General features: G+C 42.2%; 2 protein-coding genes across 2 annotated transcripts in view; both read right to left on the bottom strand.

Annotated features, from left to right (window-relative positions):
• The window catches only part of LOC137137251 (serine-rich adhesin for platelets-like), a 72,683-nt gene that overhangs the window by 26,130 nt on the left and 24,437 nt on the right, over nt 1-22,116 (bottom strand). The window lies entirely within an intron of this gene.
• Nucleotides 11,768-12,277, bottom strand: LOC137137253 (uncharacterized; the record flags this gene model as incomplete). The annotated part of the gene is made up of 1 exon (XM_067523277.1): nt 11,768-12,277. A coding segment is annotated over one exon (510 nt), but the record flags the coding sequence as incomplete, so codon positions are not given.

The raw sequence follows: 22,116 nt of genomic DNA, 5'->3' as shown, positions 1-22,116 counted from the left end.
CAGTTGTTGTGGTTGTTGTTGGTGTCTCTGTTGTTGTGGTTGTTGTGGGTGTCTCAGTTGTTGTGGTTGTAGTAGGTGTCTCAGTTGTTGTGGTTGTTGTAGATGTCTCAGTTGTTGTGGTTGTTGTAGCTGTCTCAGTTGTTATGGTTGTTGTGGGTGTCTCTGTTGTTGCGGTTGTTGTAGGTGTCTCTGTTGTTGTAGTTGTTGTAGGTGTCTCTGTTGTTGTAGTTGTTGTGGGTGTCTCAGGTGTTGTGGTTGTTGTAGGTGTCTCTGTTGTTGTGGTTGTTGTAGGTGTCTCAGTTGTTGTGGTTGTTGTTGGTGTCACAGTTGTTGTGGGTGTGTCTGTTGTTGTTGTTGTTGTGGGTGCCTCTGTTGTTGTTGTGGGTGTCTCAGTTGTTGTGGTTGTTGTAGGTGTCTCTCTTGTTGTGGTTGTTGTAGGTGTCTCAGTTGTTGTAGGTGTCTCAGTTGTTGTGGTTGTTGTGGGTGTCTCTGTTGTTGTGGTTGTTTTAGGCGTGTCAGTTGTTGTTGTTGGTTTCTCAATTGTTGTGGTTGTTGTGGGTGTCTCTGTTGTTGTGGTTGTTGTAGGTGTCTCAGTTGTTGTGGTTGTTGTTGGTGTCTCTGTTGTTGTGGTTGTTGTGGGTGTCTCAGTTGTTGTGGTTGTAGTTGGTGTCTCAGTTGTTGTGGTTGTTGTAGATGTCTCAGTTGTTGTGGTTGTTGTAGCTGTCTCAGTTGTTATGGTTGTTGTGGGTGTCTCTGTTGTTGTGGTTGTTGTGGGTGTGTCTGTTGTTGTGGTTGTTGTAGGTGTCTCAGTTGTTGTGGTTGTTGTAGGTGTGTCAGTTTTTGTGGTTGTTGTAGGTGTCTCAGTTGTTGTGGTTGTTGTAGGTGTCTCAGTTGTTGTGGGTGTCTCTGTTGTTGTGGTTGTTGTTGGTGTGTCAGTTGTTGTTGTTGTTGTTGGGGTATCAGTTGTTGTGGTTGTTGTGGGTGTCTCTGTTGTTGTGGTTGTTGTAGGTGTCTCAATTGTTGTGGTTGTTGTAGGTGTCTCAGTTGTTGTGGTTGTTGTGGGTGTCTCTCTTGTTGTGGTTGTTGTAGGTGTCTCAGTTGTTGTGGTTGTTGTAGGTGTCTCAGTTGTTGTTGTTGTTGTGGGTGTTTCCGTTTTTGTGGTTGTTGTAGGTGTGTCAGTTGTTATGGTTGTTGTGGTTGTCTCTGTTTTTGTGGTTGTTGTGGGTGTCTCTGTTGTTGTGGTTGTTGTAGGTGTCTGAGTTGTTGTGGTTGTTGTGGGTGTCTCAGTTGTTGTGGTTGTTGTGGGTGTCTCTGTTGTTGTGGTTTTTGTAGGTGTGTCAGTTGTTGTCGTTGGTGTCTCAGTTGTTGTGGTTGTTGTGGGTGTCTCTGTTGTTGTGGTTGTTGTAGGTGTCTCAGTTGTTGTGGGTGTCTCTGTTGTTGTGGTTGTTGTAGTTGTCTCTGTTGTTGTAGTTGTTGTGGGTGTCTCAGTTGTTGTGGTTGTTGTAGGTGTCTCTGTTGTTGTGGTTGTTGTAGGTGTCTCAGTTGTTGTGGTTGTTGTAGGTGTCTCAGTTGTTGTGGTTGTTGTGGGTGTCTCTGTTGTTGTGGTTGTTTTAGGCGTGTCAGTTGTTGCTGTTGGTGTCTCAGTTGTTGTGGTTGTTGTGGGTGTCTCTGTTGTTGTGGTTGTTGTAGGTGTCTCAGTTGTTGTGGTTGTTGTTGGTGTCTCTGTTGTTGTGATTGTTGTGGGTGTCTCAGTTGTTGTGGTTGTAGTAGGTGTCTCAGTTGTTGTGGTTGTTGTAGATGTCTCAGTTGTTGTGGTTGTTGTAGCTGTCTCAGTTATTATGGTTGTTGTGGGTGTCTCTGTTGTTGTGGTTGTTGTAGGTGTCTCTGTTGTTGTAGTTGTTGTAGGTGTCTCTGTTGTTGTAGTTGTTGTGGGTTTCTCAGTTGTTGTGGTTGTTTTAGGTGTCTCTGTTGTTGTGGTTGTTGTAGGTGTCTCAGTTGTTGTGGTTGTTGATGGTGTCACAGTTGTTGTGGGTGTGTCTGTTGTTGTTGTTGTTGTGGGTGCCTCTGTTGTTGTTGTGGGTGTCTCAGTTGTTGTGGTTGTTGTAGGTGTCTCTGTTGTTGTGGTTGTTGTAGGTGTCTCAGTTGTTGTGGTTGTTATAGGTGTCTCAGTTGTTGTGGTTGTTGTGGGTGTCTCTGTTGTTGTGGTTGTTTTAGGCGTGTCAGTTGTTGTTGTTGGTGTCTCAGTTGTTGTGGTTGTTGTGGGTGTCTCTGTTGTTGTGGTTGTTGTAGGTGTCTCAGTTGTTGTGGTTGTTGTTGGTGTCTCTGTTGTTGTGGTTGTTGTGGGTGTCTCAGTTGTTGTGGTTGTAGTAGGTGTCTCAGTTGTTGTGGTTGTTGTAGATGTCTCAGTTGTTGTGGTTGTTGTAGCTGTCTCAGTTGTTATGGTTGTTGTGGGTGTCTCAGTTGTTGTGGTTGTTGTGGGTGTCTCTGTTGTTGTGGTTGTTGTAGGTGTCTCAGTTGTTGTGTTTGTTGTGGGTGTGTCTGTTGTTGTGGTTGTTGTGGGTGTGTCTGTTGTTGTGGTTGTTGTAGGTGTCTCAGTTGTTGTGGTTGTTGTAGGTGTGTCAGTTGTTGTGGTTGTTGTAGGTGTCTCTGTTGTTTTGGTTGTTGTAGGTGTCTCAGTTGTTGTGGTTGTTGTAGGTGTCTCAGTTTTTGTGGTTGTTGTGGGTGTCTCTGTTGTTGTGGTTGTAGTAGGTGTCTCAGTTGTTGTGGTTGTTGTAGGTGTGTCAGTTGTTGTGGTTGTTGTAGGTGTCTCTGTTGTTGTGGTTGTTGTAGGTGTCTCAGTTGTTGTGGTTGTTGTAGATGTCTCAGTTGTTGTTGTTGTTGTGGGTGTCTCAGTTGTTGTGGTTGTTGTGGGTGTCTCTGTTGTTGTGGTTGTTGTAGGTGTCTCAGTTGTTGTAGTTGTTGTGGGTGTGACTGTTGTTGTGGTTGTTGTGGGTGTGTCTGTTGTTGTGGTTGTTGTAGGTGTCTCAGTTGTTGTGGTTGTTGTAGGTGTGTCAGTTGTTGTGGTTGTTGTAGGTGTCTCTGTTGTTGTGGTTGTTGTAGGTGTCTCAGTTGTTGTGGTTGTTGTAGGTGTCTCAGTTGTTGTGGTTTTTGTGGGTGTCTCTGTTGTTGTGGTTGTTTTAGGCGTGTCAGTTGTTGTTGTTGGTGTCTCAGTTGTTGTGGTTGTTGTGGGTGTCTCTGTTGTTGTGGTTGTTGTAGGTGTCTCAGTTGTTGTGGTTGTTGTTGGTGTCTCTGTTGTTGTGGTTGTTGTGGGTGTCTCAGTTGTTGTGGTTGTAGTAGGTGTCTCAGTTGTTGTGGTTGTTGTAGATGTCTCAGTTGTTGTGGTTGTTGTAGCTGTCTCAGTTGTTATGGTTGTTGTGGGTGTCTCAGTTGTTGTGGTTGTTGTGGGTGTCTCTGTTGTTGTGGTTGTTGTAGGTGTCTCAGTTGTTGTGGTTGTTGTGGGTGTGTCTGTTGTTGTGGTTGTTGTAGGTGTCTCAGTTGTTGTGGTTGTTGTAGGTGTCTCAGTTGTTGTGGATGTTGTGGGTGTCTCTGTTGTTGTGGTTGTTGTAGGTGTGTCAGTTGTTGTTGTTGTTGTTGGGGTCTCAGTTGTTGTGGTTGTTGTGCGTGTCTCTGTTGTTGTTGTTGTTGTAGGTGTGTCAGTTGTTGTTGTTGGTGTGTCAGTTGTTGTGGTTGTTGTGGGTGTCTCTGTTGTTGTGGTTGTTGTAGGTGTCTCAATTGTTGTGGTTGTTGGAGGTGTCTCAGTTGTTGTTGTTGGTGTCTCAGTTGTTGTGGTTGTTGTGGGTGTCTCTGTTGTTGTGGTTGTTGTAGGTGTCTCAGTTGCTGTGGTTGTTGCAGGTGTCTCAGTTGTTGTGGTTGTTGTAGATGTCTCAGTTGTTGTGGTTGTTGTAGCTGTCTCAGTTGTTATGGTTGTTGTGGGTGTCTCAGTTGTTGTGGTTGTTGTGGGTGTCTCTGTTGTTGTGGTTGTTGTAGGTGTCTCAGTTATTGTGGTTGTTGTGGGTGTGTCTGTTGTTGTGGTTGTTGTAGGTGTCTCAGTTGTTGTGGTTGTAGGTGTGTCAGTTGTTGTGGTTGTTGTAGGTGTCTCAGTTGTTGTGGTTGTTGTAGGTGTCTCAGTTGTTGTGGGTGTCTCTGTTGTTGTGGTTGTTGTTGGTGTGTCAGTTGTTGTTGTTGTTGTTGGGGTCTCAGTTGTTGTGGTTGTTGTGGGTGTCTCTGTTGTTGTGGTTGTTGTAGGTGTCTCAATTGTTGTGGTTGTTGTAGGTGTCTCAGTTGTTGTGGTTGTTGTGGGTGTCTCTCTTGTTGTGGTTGTTGTAGGTGTCTCAGTTGTTGTGGTTGTTGTAGGTGTCTCAGTTGTTGTTGTTGTTGTGGGTGTTTCCGTTTTTGTGGTTGTTGTAGGTGTGTCAGTTGTTATGGTTGTTGTGGTTGTCTCTGTTTTTGTGGCTGTTGTGGGTGTCTCTGTTGTTGTGGTTGTTGTAGGTGTCTCAGTTGTTGTGGTTGTTGTGGGTGTCTCAGTTGTTGTGGTTGTTGTGGGTGTCTCTGTTGTTGTGGTTGTTGTAGGTGTGTCAGTTGTTGTCGTTGGTGTCTCAGTTGTTGTGGTTGTCGTGGGTGTCTCTGTTGTTGTGGTTGTTGTAGGTGTCTCAGTTGTTGTGGGTGTCTCTGTTGTTGTGGTTGTTTTAGTTGTCTCTGTTGTTGTAGTTGTTGTGGGTGTCTCAGTTGTTGTGGTTGTTGTAGGTGTCTCTGTTGTTGTGGTTGTTGTAGGTGTCTCAGTTGTTGTGGTTGTTGTAGGTGTCTCAGTTGTTGTGGTTGTTGTGGGTGTCTCTGTTGTTGTGGTTGTTTTAGGCGTGTCAGTTGTTGTTGTTGGTGTCTCAGTTGTTGTGGTTGTTGTGGGTGTCTCTGTTGTTGTGGTTGTTGTAGGTGTCTCAGTTGTTGTGGTTGTTGTTGGTGTCTCTGTTGTTGTGGTTGTTGTGGGTGTCACAGTTGTTGTGGGTGTGTCTGTTGTTGTTGTTGTTGTGGGTGCCTCTGTTGTTGTTGTGGGTGTCTCAGTTGTTGTGGTTGTTGTAGGTGTCTCTGTTGTTGTGGTTGTTGTAGGTGTCTCAGTTGTTGTAGGTGTCTCAGTTGTTGTGGTTGTTGTGGGTGTCTCTGTTGTTGTGGTTGTTTTAGGCGTGTCAGTTGTTGTTGTTGGTGTCTCAGTTGTTGTGGTTGTTGTGGGTGTCTCTGTTGTTGTGGTTGTTGTAGGTGTCTCAGTTGTTGTGGTTGTTGTTGGTGTCTCTGTTGTTGTGGTTGTTGTGGGTGTCTCAGTTGTTGTGGTTGTAGTTGGTGTCTCAGTTGTTGTGGTTGTTGTAGATGTCTCAGTTGTTGTGGTTGTTGTAGCTGTCTCAGTTGTTATGGTTGTTGTGGGTGTCTCAGTTGTTGTGGTTGTTGTGGGTGTCTCTGTTTTTGTGGTTGTTGTAGGTGTCTCAGTTGTTTTGGTTGTTGTGGGTGTGTCTGTTGTTGTAGTTGTTGTAGGTGTCTCAGTTGTTGTGGTTGTTGTAGGTGTGTCAGTTGTTGTGGTTGTTGTAGGTGTCTCAGTTGTTGTGGTTGTTGTAGGTGTCTCAGTTGTTGTGGGTGTCTCTGTTGTTGTGGTTGTTGTTGGTGTGTCAGTTGTTGTTGTTGTTGTTGGGGTCACAGTTGTTGTGGTTGTTGTGGGTGTCTCTGTTGTTGTGGTTGTTGTAGGTGTCTCAATTGTTGTGGTTGTTGTAGGTGTCTCAGTTGTTGTGGTTGTTGTGGGTGTCTCTCTTGTTGTGGTTGTTGTAGGTGTCTCAGTTGTTGTGGTTGTTGTAGGTGTCTCAGTTGTTGTTGTTGTTGTGGGTGTTTCCGTTTTTGTGGTTGTTGTAGGTGTGTCAGTTGTTATGGTTGTTGTGGTTGTCTCTGTTTTTGTGGTTGTTGTGGGTGTCTCTGTTGTTGTGGTTGTTGTAGGTGTCTCAGTTGTTGTGGTTGTTGTGGGTGTCTCAGTTGTTGTGGTTGTTGTGGGTGTCTCTGTTGTTGTGGTTGTTGTAGGTGTGTCAGTTGTTGTCGTTGGTGTCTCAGTTGTTGTGGTTGTTGTGGGTGTCTCTGTTGTTGTGGTTGTTGTAGGTGTCTCAGTTGTTGTGGGTGTCTCTGTTGTTGTGGTTGTTGTAGTTGTCTCTGTTGTTGTAGTTGTTGTGGGTGTCTCAGTTGTTGTGGTTGTTGTAGGTGTCTCTGTTGTTGTGGTTGTTGTAGGTGTCTCAGTTGTTGTGGTTGTTGTAGGTGTCTCAGTTGTTGTGGTTGTTGTGGGTGTCTCTGTTGTTGTGGTTGTTTTAGGCGTGTCAGTTGTTGTTGTTGGTGTCTCAGTTGTTGTGGTTGTTGTGGGTGTCTCTGTTGTTGTGGTTGTTGTAGGTGTCTCAGTTGTTGTGGTTGTTGTTGGTGTCTCTGTTGTTGTGGTTGTTGTGGGTGTCTCAGTTGTTGTGGTTGTAGTAGGTGTCTCAGTTGTTGTGGTTGTTGTAGATGTCTCAGTTGTTGTGGTTGTAGCTGTCTCAGTTGTTATGGTTGTTGTGGGTGTCTCAGTTGTTGTGGTTGTTGTGGGTGTCTCTGTTGTTGTGGTTGTTGTAGGTGTCTCAGTTGTTGTGGTTGTTGTGGGTGTGTCTGTTGTTGTGGTTGTTGTAGGTGTCTCAGTTGTTGTGGTTGTTGTAGGTGTGTCAGTTGTTGTGGTTGTTGTAGGTGTCTCAGTTGTTGTGGTTGTTGTAGGTGTCTCAGTTGTTGTGTTTGTTGTGGGTGTGTCTGTTGTTGTGGTTGTTGTAGGTGTCTCAGTTGTTGTGGTTGTTGTAGGTGTCTCAGTTGTTGTGGTTGTTGTGGGTGTCTCAGTTGTTGTGGTTGTTGTGGGTGTCTCTGTTGTTGTGGTTGTTGTAGGTGTGTCAGTTGTTGTCGTTGGTGTCTCAGTTGTTGTGGTTGTTGTGGGTGTCTCTGTTGTTGTGGTTGTTGTAGGTGTCTCAGTTGTTGTGGGTGTCTCTGTTGTTGTGGTTGTTGTAGTTGTCTCTGTTGTTGTAGTTGTTGTGGGTGTCTCAGTTGTTGTGGTTGTTGTAGGTGTCTCTGTTGTTGTGGTTGTTGTAGGTGTCTCAGTTGTTGTGGTTGTTGTAGGTGTCTCAGTTGTTGTGGTTGTTGTGGGTGTCTCTGTTGTTGTGGTTGTTTTAGGCGTGTCAGTTGTTGTTGTTGGTGTCTCAGTTGTTGTGGTTGTTGTGGGTGTCTCTGTTGTTGTGGTTGTTGTAGGTGTCTCAGTTGTTGTGGTTGTTGTTGGTGTCTCTGTTGTTGTGGTTGTTGTGGGTGTCTCAGTTGTTGTGGTTGTAGTAGGTGTCTCAGTTGTTGTGGTTGTTGTAGATGTCTCAGTTGTTGTGGTTGTAGCTGTCTCAGTTGTTATGGTTGTTGTGGGTGTCTCAGTTGTTGTGGTTGTTGTGGGTGTCTCTGTTGTTGTGGTTGTTGTAGGTGTCTCAGTTGTTGTGGTTGTTGTGGGTGTGTCTGTTGTTGTGGTTGTTGTAGGTGTCTCAGTTGTTGTGGTTGTTGTAGGTGTGTCAGTTGTTGTGGTTGTTGTAAGTGTCTCAGTTGTTGTGGTTGTTGTAGGTGTCTCAGTTGTTGTGTTTGTTGTGGGTGTGTCTGTTGTTGTGGTTGTTGTAGGTGTCTCAGTTGTTGTGGTTGTTGTAGGTGTGTCAGTTGTTGTTGTTGTTGTTGGTGTCTCAGTTTTTGTGGTTTTTGTGGGTGTCTCTGTTGTTGTGGTTGTTGTAGGTGTCTCAGTTGTTGTGGTTGTTGTAGGTGTCTCAGTTGTTGTGGTTGTTGTGGGTGTCTCTGTTGTTGTGGTTGTTGTAGGTGTCTCAGTTGCTGTGGTTGATGCACGTGTGTCAGTTGTTGTTGTTGTTAATGGTGTCTGAGTTGTCGTGGTTTTTGGTGTCACAGTTGTTGTTGTGGTTGTGGGTGTCTCTGTTGTTGTTGTGGGTGCCTCTGTTGTTTTTGTGGGTGTCTCAGTTGTTGTGGTTGTTGTGGGTGTCTCAGTTATTGTGGGTGTCTCTGTTGTTGTGGTTGTTGTAGGTGTCTCAGTTGTTGTGGTTGTTGTAGGTGTCTCAGTTGTTGTGGTTGTTGTAGGTGTGTCAGTTGTTGTTGTTGTTGGTGGTGTCTGAGTTGTCGTGGTTGTTGGTGTCACAGTTGTTGTTGTTGTTGTGGGTATCTCTGTTGTTGTTGTGGGTGCCTCTGTTGTTTTTGTGGGTGTCTCAGTTGTTGTGGTTGTTGTGGGTGTCTCTGTTGTTGTGGTTGTTTTAGGCGTGTCAGTTGTTGTTGTTGGTGTCTCAGATGTTGTGGTTGTTGTGGGTGTCTCTGTTGTTGTGGTTGTTGTAGGTGTCTCAGTTGTTGTGGTTGTTGTTGGTGTCTCTGTTGTTGTGGTTGTTGTGGGTGTCTCAGTTGTTGTGGTTGTAGTAGGTGTCTCAGTTGTTGTGGTTGTTGTAGATGTCTCAGTTTTTGTGGTTGTTGTAGCTGTCTCAGTTGTTATGGTTGTTGTGGGTGTCTCAGTTGTTGTGGTTGTTGTGGGTGTCTCTGTTGTTGTGGTTGTTGTAGATGTCTCAGTTGTTGTGGTTGTTGTGGGTGTGTCTGTTGTTGTGGTTGTTGTAGGTGTCTCAGTTGTTGTGGTTGTTGTAGGTGTGTCAGTTGTTGTGGTTGTTGTAGGTGTCTCAGTTGTTGTGGTTGTTGTAGGTGTCTCAGTTGTTGTGGTTGTTGTGGGTGTCTCTGTTGTTGTGGTTGTTGTAGGTGTGTCAGTTGTTGTTGTTGTTGTTGGGGTCTCAGTTGTTGTGGTTGTTGTGCGTGTCTCTGTTGTTGTTGTTGTTGTAGGTGTGTCAGTTGTTGTTGTTGTTGTTGGTGTCTCAGTTGTTGTGGTTGTTGTGGGTGTCTCTGTTGTTGTGGTTGTTGTAGGTGTCTCAATTGTTGTGGTTGTTGTAGGTGTCTCAGTTGTTGTGGTTGTTGTGGGTGTCTCTGTTGTTGTGGTTGTTGTAGGTGTCTCAGTTGTTGTGGTTGTTGTAGGTGTCTCAGTTGTTGTTGTTGTGGGTGTTTCCGTTTTTGTGGTTGTTGTAGGTGTGTCAGTTGTTATGGTTGTTGTGGTTGTCTCTGTTTTTGTGGTTGTTGTGGGTGTCTCTGTTGTTGTGGTTGTTGTAGGTGTCTCAGTTGTTGTTGTGGGTGTTTCCGTTGTTGTGGTTGTTGTAGGTGTGTCAGTTGTTGTGGTTGTTGTAGGTGTCTCAGTTGTTGTGGTTGTTGTGGGTGTCTCTGTTGTTGTGGTTGTTGTAGGTGTCTCAGTTGCTGTGGTTGTTGCAGGTGTGTCAGTTGTTGTGGTTGTTGTAGGTGTCTCAGTTGTTGTGGTTGTTGTAGGTGTCTCAGTTGTTGTTGTGGGTGTTTCCGTTGTTGTGGTTGTTGTGGGTGTCTCTGTTGTTGTGGTTTTTGTGGGTGTCTCTGTTGTTGTGGTTGTTGTAGCTGTCTCAGTTGTTATGGTTGTTGTGGGTGTCTCAGTTGTTGTGGTTGTTGTGGGTGTCTCTGTTGTTGTGGTTGTTGTAGATGTCTCAGTTGTTGTGGTTGTTGTGGGTGTGTCTGTTGTTGTGGTTGTTGTAGGTGTCTCAGTTGTTGTGGTTGTTGTAGGTGTGTCAGTTGTTGTGGTTGTTGTAGGTGTCTCAGTTGTTGTGGTTGTTGTAGGTGTCTCAGTTGTTGTGGTTGTTGTAGGTGTGTCAGTTGTTGTTGTTGTTGTTGGGGTCTCAGTTGTTGTGGTTGTTGTGCGTGTCTCTGTTGTTGTTGTTGTTGTAGGTGTGTCAGTTGTTGTTGTTGTTGTTGGTGTCTCAGTTGTTGTGGTTGTTGTGGGTGTCTCTGTTGTTGTGGTTGTTGTAGGTGTCTCAATTGTTGTGGTTGTTGTAGGTGTCTCAGTTGTTGTGGTTGTTGTGGGTGTCTCTGTTGTTGTGGTTGTTGTAGGTGTCTCAGTTGTTGTGGTTGTTGTAGGTGTCTCAGTTGTTGTTGTTGTTGTGGGTGTTTCCGTTTTTGTGGTTGTTGTAGGTGTGTCAGTTGTTATGGTTGTTGTGGTTGTCTCTGTTTTTGTGGTTGTTGTGGGTGTCTCTGTTGTTGTGGTTGTTGTAGGTGTCTCAGTTGTTGTTGTGGGTGTTTCCGTTGTTGTGGTTGTTGTAGGTGTGTCAGTTGTTGTGGTTGTTGTAGGTGTCTCAGTTGTTGTGGTTGTTGTGGGTGTCTCTGTTGTTGTGGTTGTTGTAGGTGTCTCAGTTGCTGTGGTTGTTGCAGGTGTGTCAGTTGTTGTGGTTGTTGTAGGTGTCTCAGTTGTTGTGGTTGTTGTAGGTGTCTCAGTTGTTGTTGTGGGTGTTTCCGTTGTTGTGGTTGTTGTGGGTGTCTCTGTTGTTGTGGTTTTTGTGGGTGTCTCTGTTGTTGTGGTTGTTGTAGCTGTCTCAGTTGTTATGGTTGTTGTGGGTGTCTCAGTTGTTGTGGTTGTTGTGGGTGTCTCTGTTGTTGTGGTTGTTGTAGATGTCTCAGTTGTTGTGGTTGTTGTGGGTGTGTCTGTTGTTGTGGTTGTTGTAGGTGTCTCAGTTGTTGTGGTTGTTGTAGGTGTGTCAGTTGTTGTGGTTGTTGTAGGTGTCTCAGTTGTTGTGGTTGTTGTAGGTGTCTCAGTTGTTGTGGTTGTTGTGGGTGTCTCTGTTGTTGTGGTTGTTGTAGGTGTGTCAGTTGTTGTTGTTGTTGTTGGGGTCTCAGTTGTTGTGGTTGTTGTGCGTGTCTCTGTTGTTGTTGTTGTTGTAGGTGTGTCAGTTGTTGTTGTTGTTGTTGGTGTCTCAGTTGTTGTGGTTGTTGTGGGTGTCTCTGTTGTTGTGGTTGTTGTAGGTGTCTCAATTGTTGTGGTTGTTGTAGGTGTCTCAGTTGTTGTGGTTGTTGTGGGTGTCTCTGTTGTTGTGGTTGTTGTAGGTGTCTCAGTTGTTGTGGTTGTTGTTGGTGTCTCAGTTGTTGTTGTTGTTGTGGGTGTTTCCGTTTTTGTGGTTGTTGTAGGTGTGTCAGTTGTTATGGTTGTTGTGGTTGTCTCTGTTTTTGTGGTTGTTGTGGGTGTCTCTGTTGTTGTGGTTGTTGTAGGTGTCTCAGTTGTTGTTGTGGGTGTTTCCGTTGTTGTGGTTGTTGTAGGTGTGTCAGTTGTTGTGGTTGTTGTAGGTGTCTCAGTTGTTGTGGTTGTTGTGGGTGTCTCTGTTGTTGTGGTTGTTGTAGGTGTCTCAGTTGCTGTGGTTGTTGCAGGTGTGTCAGTTGTTGTGGTTGTTGTAGGTGTCTCAGTTGTTGTGGTTGTTGTAGGTGTCTCAGTTGTTGTTGTGGGTGTTTCCGTTGTTGTGGTTGTTGTGGGTGTCTCTGTTGTTGTGGTTTTTGTGGGTGTCTCTGTTGTTGTGGTTGTTGTAGGTGTCTCAGTTGTTGTGGTTGTTGTAGGTGTCTCAGTTGTTGTTGTGGGTGTTTCCGTTGTTGTGGTTGTTGTAGGTGTGTCAGTTGTTGTGGTTGTTGTAGGTGTCTCTGTTGTTGTGGTTGTTGTAGGTGTCTCAGTTGTTGTGGTTGTTGCGGGTGTGTCTGTTGTTGTGGTTGTTGTGGGTGTGTCTGTTGTTGTGGTTGTTGTAGGTGTCTCAGTTGTTGTGGTTGTTGTAGGTGTGTCAGTTGTTGTGGTTGTTGTAGGTGTCTCTGTTGTTGTGGTTGTTGTAGGTGTCTCAGTTGTTGTGGTTGTTGTAGGTGTCTCAGTTGTTGTGGTTGTTGTGGGTGTCTCTGTTGTTGTGGTTGTTGTAGGTGTGTCAGTTGTTGTTGTTGTTGTTGGGGTCTCAGTTGTTGTGGTTGTTGTGCGTGTCTCTGTTGTTGTGGTTGTTGTAGGTGTGTCAGTTGTTGTTGTTGTTGTTGGTGTCTCAGTTGTTGTGGTTGTTGTGGGTGTCTCTGTTGTTGTGGTTGTTGTAGGTGTCTCAATTGTTGTGGTTGTTGTAGGTGTCTCATTTGTTGTGGTTGTTGTGGGTGTCTCTGTTGTTGTGGTTGTTGTAGGTGTCTCAGTTGTTGTGGTTGTTGTAGGTGTCTCAGTTGTTGTTGTTGTTGTGGGTGTTTCCGTTTTTGTGGTTGTTGTAGGTGTGTCAGTTGTTGTGGTTGTTGTAGGTGTCTCAGTTGTTGTGGTTGTTGTAGGTGTCTCAGTTGTTGTGGTTGTTGTGGGTGTCTCTGTTGTTGTGGTTGTTGTAGGTGTGTCAGTTGTTGTTGTTGTTGTTGGGGTCTCAGTTGTTGTGGTTGTTGTGCGTGTCTCTGTTGTTGTTGTTGTTGTAGGTGTGTCAGTTGTTGTTGTTGTTGTTGGTGTCTCAGTTGTTGTGGTTGTTGTGGGTGTCTCTGTTGTTGTGGTTGTTGTAGGTGTCTCAATTGTTGTGGTTGTTGTAGGTGTCTCAGTTGTTGTGGTTGTTGTGGGTGTCTCTGTTGTTGTGGTTGTTGTAGGTGTCTCAGTTGTTGTGGTTGTTGTAGGTGTCTCAGTTGTTGTTGTTGTTGTGGGTGTTTCCGTTTTTGTGGTTGTTGTAGGTGTGTCAGTTGTTATGGTTGTTGTGGTTGTCTCTGTTTTTGTGGTTGTTGTGGGTGTCTCTGTTGTTGTGGTTTTTGTGGGTGTCTCTGTTGTTGTGGTTGTTGTAGGTGTCTCAGTTGTTGTGGTTGTTGTAGGTGTCTCAGTTGTTGTGGTTGTTGTGGGTGTCTCTGTTGTTGTGGTTGTTGTAGGTGTCTCAGTTGCTGTGGTTGTTGCAGGTGTGTCAGTTGTTGTGGTTGTTGTAGGTGTCTCAGTTGTTGTGGTTGTTGTAGGTGTCTCAGTTGTTGTTGTGGGTGTTTCCGTTGTTGTGGTTGTTGTAGGTGTGTCAGTTGTTATGGTTGTTGTGGTTGTCTCTGTTGTTGTGGGTGTCTCTGTTGTTGTGGTTGTTGTAGGTGTCTCAGTTGTTGTGGTTGTTGTAGGTGTCTCAGTTGTTGTGGTTGTTGTGGGTGTGTCTGTTGTTGTGGTTGTTGTAGGTGTCTCAGTTGTTGTGGTTGTTGTAGGTGTGTCAGTTGTTGTTGTTGTTGTTGGTGTCTCAGTTTTTGTGGTTGTTGTGGGTGTCTCTGTTGTTGTGGTTGTTGTAGGTGTCTCAGTTGTTGTGGTTGTTGTAGGTGTCTCAGTTGTTGTGGTTGTTGTGGGTGTCTCTGTTGTTGTGGTTGTTGTAGGTGTCTCAGTTGCTGTGGTTGATGCACGTGTGTCAGTTGTTGTTGTTGTTAATGGTGTCTGAGTTGTCGTGGTTGTTGGTGTCACAGTTGTTGTTGTGGTTGTGGGTGTCTCTGTTGTTGTTGTGGGTGCCTCTGTTGTTTTTGTGGGTGTCTCAGTTGTTGTGGTTGTTGTGGGTGTCTCAGTTATTGTGGGTGTCTCTGTTGTTGTGGTTGTTGTAGGTGTCTCAGTTGTTGTGGTTGTTGTAGGTGTCTCAGTTGTTGTGGTTGTTGTAGGTGTGTCAGTTGTTGTTGTTGTTGGTGGTGTCTGAGTTGTCGTGGTTGTTGGTGTCATAGTTGTTGTTGTTGTGGGTATCTCTGTTGTTGTTGTGGGTGCCTCTGTTGTTTTTGTGGGTGTCTCAGTTGTTGTGGTTGTTGTAGGTGTCTCAGTTGTTGTGGTTGTTGTAGGTGTCTCAGTTGTTGTTGTTGTTGTGGGTGTTTCCGTTTTTGTGGTTGTTGTAGGTGTGTCAGTTGTTGTGGTTGTTGTAGGTGTCTCAGTTGTTGTGGTTGTTGTAGGTGTCTCAGTTGTTGTGGTTGTTGTGGGTGTCTCTGTTGTTGTGGTTGTTGTAGGTGTGTCAGTTGTTGTTGTTGTTGTTGGGGTCTCAGTTGTTGTGGTTGTTGTGCGTGTCTCTGTTGTTGTTGTTGTTGTAGGTGTGTCAGTTGTTGTTGTTGTTGTTGGTGTCACAGTTGTTGTTGTGGTTGTGGGTGTCTCTGTTGTTGTTGTGGGTGCCTCTGTTGTTTTTGTGGGTGTCTCAGTTGTTGTGGTTGTTGTGGGTGTCTCAGTTATTGTGGGTGTCTCTGTTGTTGTGGTTGTTGTAGGTGTCTCAGTTGTCGTGGTTGTTGTAGGTGTCTCAGTTGTTGTGGTTGTTGTAGGTGTGTCAGTTGTTGTTGTTGTTGGTGGTGTCTGAGTTGTCGTGGTTGTTGGTGTCACAGTTGTTGTTGTTGTTGTGGGTATCTCTGTTGTTGTTGTGGGTGCCTCTGTTGTTTTTGTGGGTGTCTCTGTTGTTGTGGTTGTTGTAGGTGTCTCAGTTGTTGTGGTTGTTGTAGGTGTCTCAGTTGTTGTTGTTGTTGTGGGTGTTTCCGTTTTTGTGGTTGTTGTAGGTGTGTCAGTTGTTGTGGTTGTTGTAGGTGTCTCAGTTGTTGTGGTTGTTGTAGGTGTCTCAGTTGTTGTGGTTGTTGTGGGTGTCTCTGTTGTTGTGGTTGTTGTAGGTGTGTCAGTTGTTGTTGTTGTTGTTGGGGTCTCAGTTGTTGTGGTTGTTGTGCGTGTCTCTGTTGTTGTTGTTGTTGTAGGTGTGTCAGTTGTTGTTGTTGTTGTTGGTGTCTCAGTTGTTGTGGTTGTTGTGGGTGTCTCTGTTGTTGTGGTTGTTGTAGGTGTCTCAATTGTTGTGGTTGTTGTAGGTGTCTCAGTTGTTGTGGTTGTTGTGGGTGTCTCTGTTGTTGTGGTTGTTGTAGGTGTCTCAGTTGTTGTGGTTGTTGTAGGTGTCTCAGTTGTTGTTGTTGTTGTGGGTGTTTCCGTTTTTGTGGTTGTTGTAGGTGTGTCAGTTGTTATGGTTGTTGTGGTTGTCTCTGTTTTTGTGGTTGTTGTGGGTGTCTCTGTTGTTGTGGTTTTTGTGGGTGTCTCTGTTGTTGTGGTTGTTGTAGGTGTCTCAGTTGTTGTGGTTGTTGTAGGTGTCTCAGTTGTTGTGGTTGTTGTGGGTGTCTCTGTTGTTGTGGTTGTTGTAGGTGTCTCAGTTGCTGTGGTTGTTGCAGGTGTGTCAGTTGTTGTGGTTGTTGTAGGTGTCTCAGTTGTTGTGGTTGTTGTAGGTGTCTCAGTTTTTGTTGTGGGTGTTTCCGTTGTTGTGGTTGTTGTAGGTGTGTCAGTTGTTATGGTTGTTGTGGTTGTCTTTGTTGTTGTGGTTGTTGTGGGTGTCTCTGTTGTTGTGGTTGTTGTAGGTGTCTCAGTTGTTGTGGTTGTTGTAGGTGTCTCAGTTGTTGTGGTTGTTGTGGGTGTGTCTGTTGTTGTGGTTGTTGTAGGTGTCTCAGTTGTTGTGGTTGTTGTAGGTGTGTCAGTTGTTGTTGTTGTTGTTGGTGTCTCAGTTTTTGTGGTTGTTGTGGGTGTCTCTGTTGTTGTGGTTGTTGTAGGTGTCTCAGTTGTTGTGGTTGTTGTAGGTGTCTCAGTTGTTGTGGTTGTTGTGGGTGTCTCTGTTGTTGTGGTTGTTGTAGGTGTCTCAGTTGCTGTGGTTGATGCACGTGTGTCAGTTGTTGTTGTTGTTAATGGTGTCTGAGTTGTCGTGGTTGTTGGTGTCACAGTTGTTGTTGTGGTTGTGGGTGTCTCTGTTGTTGTTGTGGGTGCCTCTTTTGTTTTTGTGGGTGTCTCAGTTGTTGTGGTTGTTGTGGGTGTCTCAGTTATTGTGGGTGTCTCTGTTGTTGTGGTTGTTGTAGGTGTCTCAGTTGTTGTGGTTGTTGTAGGTGTCTCAGTTGTTGTGGTTGTTGTAGGTGTGTCAGTTGTTGTTGTTGTTGGTGGTGTCTGAGTTGTCGTGGTTGTTGGTGTCACAGTTGTTGTTGTTGTTGTGGGTATCTCTGTTGTTGTTGTGGGTGCCTCTGTTGTTTTTGTGGGTGTCTCAGTTGTTGTGGTTGTTGTTGGTGTCTCAGTTATTGTGGGTGTCTCTGTTGCTGTGGTTGTTGCAGGTGTGTCAGTTGTTGTGGTTGTTGTAGGTGTCTCAGTTGTTGTGGTTGTTGTAGGTGTCTCAGTTGTTGTTGTGGGTGTTTCCGTTGTTGTGGTTGTTGTAGGTGTGTCAGTTGTTATGGTTGTTGTGGTTGTCTCTGTTGTTGTGGTTGTTGTGGGTGTCTCTGTTGTTGTGGTTGTTGTAGGTGTCTCAGTTGTTGTGGTTGTTGTAGGTGTCTCAGTTGTTGTGGTTGTTGTGGGTGTCTCTGTTGTTGTGGTTGTTGTAGGTGTCTCAGTTGTTGTGGTTGTTGTAGGTGTGTCAGTTGTTGTTGTTGTTGTTGGTGTCTCAGTTTTTGTGGTTGTTGTGGGTGTCTCTGTTGTTGTGGTTGTTGTAGGTGTCTCAGTTGTTGTGGTTGTTGTAGGTGTCTCAGTTGTTGTGGTTGTTGTGGGTGTCTCTGTTGTTGTGGTTGTTGTAGGTGTCTCAGTTGCTGTCGTTGATGCACGTGTGTCAGTTGTTGTTGTTGTTAATGGTGTCTGAGTTGTCGTGGTTGTTGGTGTCACAGTTGTTGTTGTGGTTGTGGGTGTCTCTGTTGTTGTTGTGGGTGCCTCTGTTGTTTTTGTGGGTGTCTCAGTTGTTGTGGTTGTTGTGGGTGTCTCAGTTATTGTGGGTGTCTCTGTTGTTGTGGTTGTTGTAGGTGTCTCAGTTGTTGTGGTTGTTGTAGGTGTCTCAGTTGTTGTTGTTGTTGTAGGTGTGTCAGTTGTTGTTGTTGTTGGTGGTGTCTGAGTTGTCGTGGTTGTTGGTGTCACAGTTGTTGTTGTTGTTGTGGGTATCTCTGTTGTTGTTGTGGGTGCCTCTGTTGTTGTTGTGGGTGTTTCAGTTGTTGTTGTTGTTGTAGGTGTGTCAGTTGTTGTGGTTGTTGTGGGTGTCTCAGTTGTTGTGGGTGTCTCAGTTGTTGTGGTTTTTGTAGGTGTCTCTGTTGTTGTAGTTGTAGGTGTCTCAGTTGTCGTGGTTGTTGTGGATGCGTGTGTTGTTTTTGTGGGTGTGTCTGTTGTTGTAGTTGTTGTAGGTGTCAAAGTTGTTGTGGTTGTTGTGGGTGTCTCTGTTGTCGTGGTTGTTGTGGGTGTCTCTCTTGTTGTTGTGGGTGTCTCAGTTGTTGTGGTTGTTGTAGGTGTCTCTGTTGTTGTAGTTGTTGTAGGTGTCAAAGTTGTTGTGGTTGTTGTGGGTGTCTCTGTTGTCGTGGTTGTTGTGGGTGTCTCTCTTGTTGTTGTGGGTGTCTCAGTTGTTGTGGTTGTTGGGGGTGTCTCTGTTGTCGTGGTTGTTATGGGTGTCTCAGTTGTTGTGGTTGTTGTTGGTGTCTCCGTTGTTGTGGTTGTTGTGGGTGTTTCCGTTGTTGTGGTTGTTGTAGGTGTGTCAGTTGTTATGGGTGTTGTGGGTGTCTCAGTTGTTGTGGTTGTTGTGGCTGTCTCTGTTGTTGTTGTTGTTGTTGGTGTCTCAGTTGTTGTTGTTGTTGTTGGTGTCCCTGTTGTCATGTTTGTTGTGGTTGTTTCAGTTGTTGTTGTTTCAGTTGTTGTAGTTGTGGATGTATCAGTTTTGGTTGTTGTTGTTCCATTTGTGGTTGTTGTGTTCTCAGATGTGGTTGTCTCGCTTTGTGCTGCAGTTCCCAACATAACTAGTAGAATAACAAAAAGATGGGGAACATTAATTTTAAAAGGTTTTCACTTTTGTTTAATTTTATTATGTCTTGGTTTACTTCTGACAATAATTTTTGACATCAAAAAATGTTTTTATTCATGTTTTTTTACTGATAATATTTTTACAGGATTTATTCACAGAACAATTTTTTTTTCTGTAACCTTATCCTGTATTCAAGGTACATGTAACAAACTCAATGGTAAGTAAAAATAGTTAAATTAATAAACACAAGCTTCCTTTTTGAAATATATGAAACAATCAATAATTTCCATTTAATGTTTATTTTTATTTCCATTCCTTGTGAAATTGCAGATTATCTGCACAATTTTAAGTAATTCAGTTTATACTTACTTATTAGTATTAGGAACCTTGTTCTTTTTGCCATGGTTTTTCCTTTTATTTCTGTAAAACAAAATAGGATTGACATCATTGTTGCAATACAGATTAAGGTCAGTAATATCATTAGTATTTTATGTTAATATTACTATGCCTGTGAATTTTACTATGTGCTATTTTTCCTAGATCAAACAACTATTAGAATCTCTTGCTATTGTCCTACTTTAATCTGAGAGGGAAAATACATTTTTGTTTTGAGTTTTCTTACATTGTATATTCTAATAAACCACCGCAGTAAGTCAGTGCTGTTCTATTAAGAAATGCCTTAGTAAGTAATAGCATTGTGTGGGAAGAAAAGTTGAATATATATTTGTTTAATGTAACATGTTTTTGTATATGTTTAGTGTATTTCTGTTATTTTTGGTGTTTGTATTAGATTTCTAAGTATATTATATTGCTATGTATTTCCGTGCATTTTTTCCATGAAGTCATTTGTTGTAAATTAAGTAATAGAATTCCTTAATAACTCTCTAAACTGTTCAGCAATTAACCAGGCTGAAATATCCTTAATGAAATATTAGAAAAGCAATGATGCTGCAACCTCTCACTTCTGACCCTACTATGGAAAAAGACAAAATATATCTTTACAAGCACTGATGACCTTTTTATGTTTTCATCATTTAAAAAATGTGCTGTAATGTTATATAAACTTTTTTGATAGAATGCTTATGTGATTTACATTTTACATTTACAATATGATTATGGTGGCAATATTAAGGTCTAAATGTTATGTCATTATATTATATACATCGCAAACACTAAATTATGTTATCAATTTTACATAATCAATTTAAATTTTTAATATTCAGATGTATTGGTATACTAATGAAATTGTACCTAAACTAGATAAAAGATTAATAAAATGTACTTACCCAAAATAAGACAAGAATAAGAAAAGATGACAAGTTAATAATCTCCCGTTTGTTTCTTCTGTCGATATGTGTATTTTTTTATTCAATTCGCTTGACATCTATGATGCAACAATCCCTTTTACTTCTGTGACAGTCAACATCTACTAAGGTGCTTATATGTTGGAAGTAACAAAGGATAATGACGTCACTCATAGTTGCCACCTTTTTTTTAGAAATATTGTGAAACCGAAGTGATAAACAAAACCAAACCACATCATACACTCAGTCAGTTGTCTGTCAAATCTGTCAGATTCTTGGCTCAGTTGCATGGTATACTCCCTAGCTTTTGTTCTTTTGTGAAACAAGGACAAAATGCTGGTACATTCCACGTGGTTGTTTTTAATGAATTTTGTCTACAATATTTGAAGCAATGTGACTAAATGTACATTTAGATTATACAATGTACAACTGTACAGTTTGTCTGGAAATCTAAAAAGAAAAGCATTTTGCTTTTATTTCCTCATATTGGACTTAGGGAGTGCCAATCTATGACATCAATATGATCATATTTGAAATCTTAAAATCGAATTAACTATAAATGTCTCCTAGTTCATTCATAATGTGAGATTCATTGGAAAAAGTTAACAATTGTAGCATATTGTTAAAAAAAGGACTCACATGATTTTTTTAATCTTTTTATTTTTTTGCTGTTTTTTTCTTTCACAGGAAATTCAGTGATGTGGTTTCTGTCTGATGCAGCTGTTACACATTGCAAAGGCTTCAATATTTATGCATATTCATTTGAACATTACACATCTATTTACTGGCAATGGAGCAGAGAAACTGAACAGAAATGTAAGGTTGTACTGTTTTTCAGCGATTTGTGAAGAGGTCAGTCTCAAGTGTCTATAACTATTGTTTGAGTTTTGTATTATTTTTGCATTTCAAAGTCACCTGATATAGTACTGCATCATAATATCTAGCTGTTACATTTTTAAGTGTTTATTATCAGACTATTATCAACATTTTTGCTTCATTGATGTCTTTGGCTACGTCGTCTATTTCTGTGATGTTTGTCATTGTTCCTGACAATAACCTGTCAGTCAAACAAACAGCAAAAATGTATGTGGGTTTGGTCCTCACATAAAGGTCATGGCTGCAGTTCTCAAACTGTGGGGCACGCCCCATGAGTGTGGAATGAAGACATGACAAGGTGCGCTAAAAACGAGAGGAATTTCTTTTAATGTCTATCTTTAATAATGTTTTTCCATTTTGGAAATAAAGATAATGAAAAAACAAGTACACACAAACAAAGGGTCCATTAATACATGTTAATTAACACAGAGACAGTAGTGTACGCAGTGAGTATAACAACATCAATGGATTATTTTTGTTACATGGATCACAGAAAACAAACTGTTGATTCAATGACATAAAACAAAAAAACCCATCTTGCTTTTGGCTTCATGCTGAGATAGTGGCAGTTGAGGAAGGAGCCATGCGTGTTTTGTGTCCTAAAGTACTGTCAGCAGACAGCATGACTGCCAAATGATTTAAGGAGACACTTGAAGATAACACATCCCATTCATGTCAATAAGCCACTCATTTCATTTCCAAAAAACTGGTACAATACCGTCAGCAGAATATTCACATGGTAAAATGTGCCATGAACAGGAAATCACAAATGACTTGAAAGTTGGTCACAGAATTGCTCAGTGCAAAATATAATCATCCCTTGTCCTGAGAGTATTATTTCAAAATAATTCTCAAACAACAGTGCTCAGTGTCTCTGGGATATGAATCCATTCAGTGCAGCAGGTTGGTATTTTTAGGGATTTTACTGACTGACTATTGCTGGGATTATTTACTATACTCTGTACATACATTGTATTTTTGCCGTGTGCTACCAATTCAAATGGTTGTTGTCAAACTGTGTTTTTTGTGTTTAATTTGCAATAACAAAGTACTTGCAGCACATTCCATATTCAGCTCTGTTGTAGACAAGAAATTTATCAAGTTGTCCTTTGACTCCACCCTAAGGTTGATGTTCACAGCTCAGAGTGAATCACGGCTTGGGGTGCATTGGTCAGAGAGCTGTGAGCATTCCTCCCATTCACTTGTTCCCTTTGTCTTGCCAAATTCATTTGCTCTTCGGAGGAAAGGTGGAGCTTGACACGCACTTCACTTCCTAAAAGTTATGTAAAATTGTAATAAAGACTTGTTAAAAATGTATTCTTAGTCTGAAAATAATAAAGAATACCATTCTCACTGAAGTATGATTAGTAATTATTCATAAGTAAGTCATTCATTTAAATTATGATTTAGTGTTGAGTCTGAGCAGCTTTCATCTGCTGAATCATATTGTGTAGATGCAAATTTGTAGTTTTTTCCCCATTTCTAAAGAAATTAATAAATTAAAAATATACAGCAAGTAAATGCAACCTTACAACCCCAATTCTAAAATACTGGGACGATCTGTAAAACCTAAATAAAAACAGAATGCAATTATTTACAAATCTCATCAACCCATATTTTATTCACAATAGCACATAAACAACATATATCATGTTGAGACAGGCATTTTACCATTTCATGGAAAACATTAGCTCATTTTGAATTTGATGGCAGCAACAAACCTCAAAAACTTTGGAACAGGAGCAAAAAAAGGCTGGATCAGAGAATTGGATGGAGTTTAGATTTTTTAACTAGTTGAACTACAATAGACAGACAGGTTAAAACATTAGCCTATATGCTTATTCAATAGTAAATATTTTCTCCACAGAGTAAAATGTGATGTACTGTGGTAGAAATACACAAATTCAATACTCAAATAAAAGTGCAAGTATTTGCCTAAAACATTTTCCATTACCAGTATTACTTAAAATATTTTACTCAAGTAAAGTACTAAGCAGATCTACTTTAAACAACACTAATTATAATTATGGCAAAACATGGACAGTAATTATTAAAAAGTAAGGGTTAAAGGTCACTGTTGGGAAAACTGCAGCAAATTTGACCAGTTTATGTGCTGACCGGTTGTTAACCCATAATGATACCAAAGCATTTATTAAATCATAACTATATGAAAAACTGAATATTTTTCCATTACAACCACCAGGTGGTATTAATGTTGTGGCTAATCAGTGTCTTTAACCTTTAGTGTAGTTTAACCTTTAGTTTAGATCTTAGTCAAAAAACATGTGAACTATCCTTAATAA

The sequence above is a fragment of the Channa argus genome, chromosome 12, assembly GCF_033026475.1.
Source record: "Channa argus isolate prfri chromosome 12, Channa argus male v1.0, whole genome shotgun sequence".
Taxonomy (NCBI): Eukaryota; Metazoa; Chordata; class Actinopteri; order Anabantiformes; family Channidae; genus Channa; species Channa argus.
This window is presented reverse-complemented; position numbering and strand designations above follow the sequence as displayed.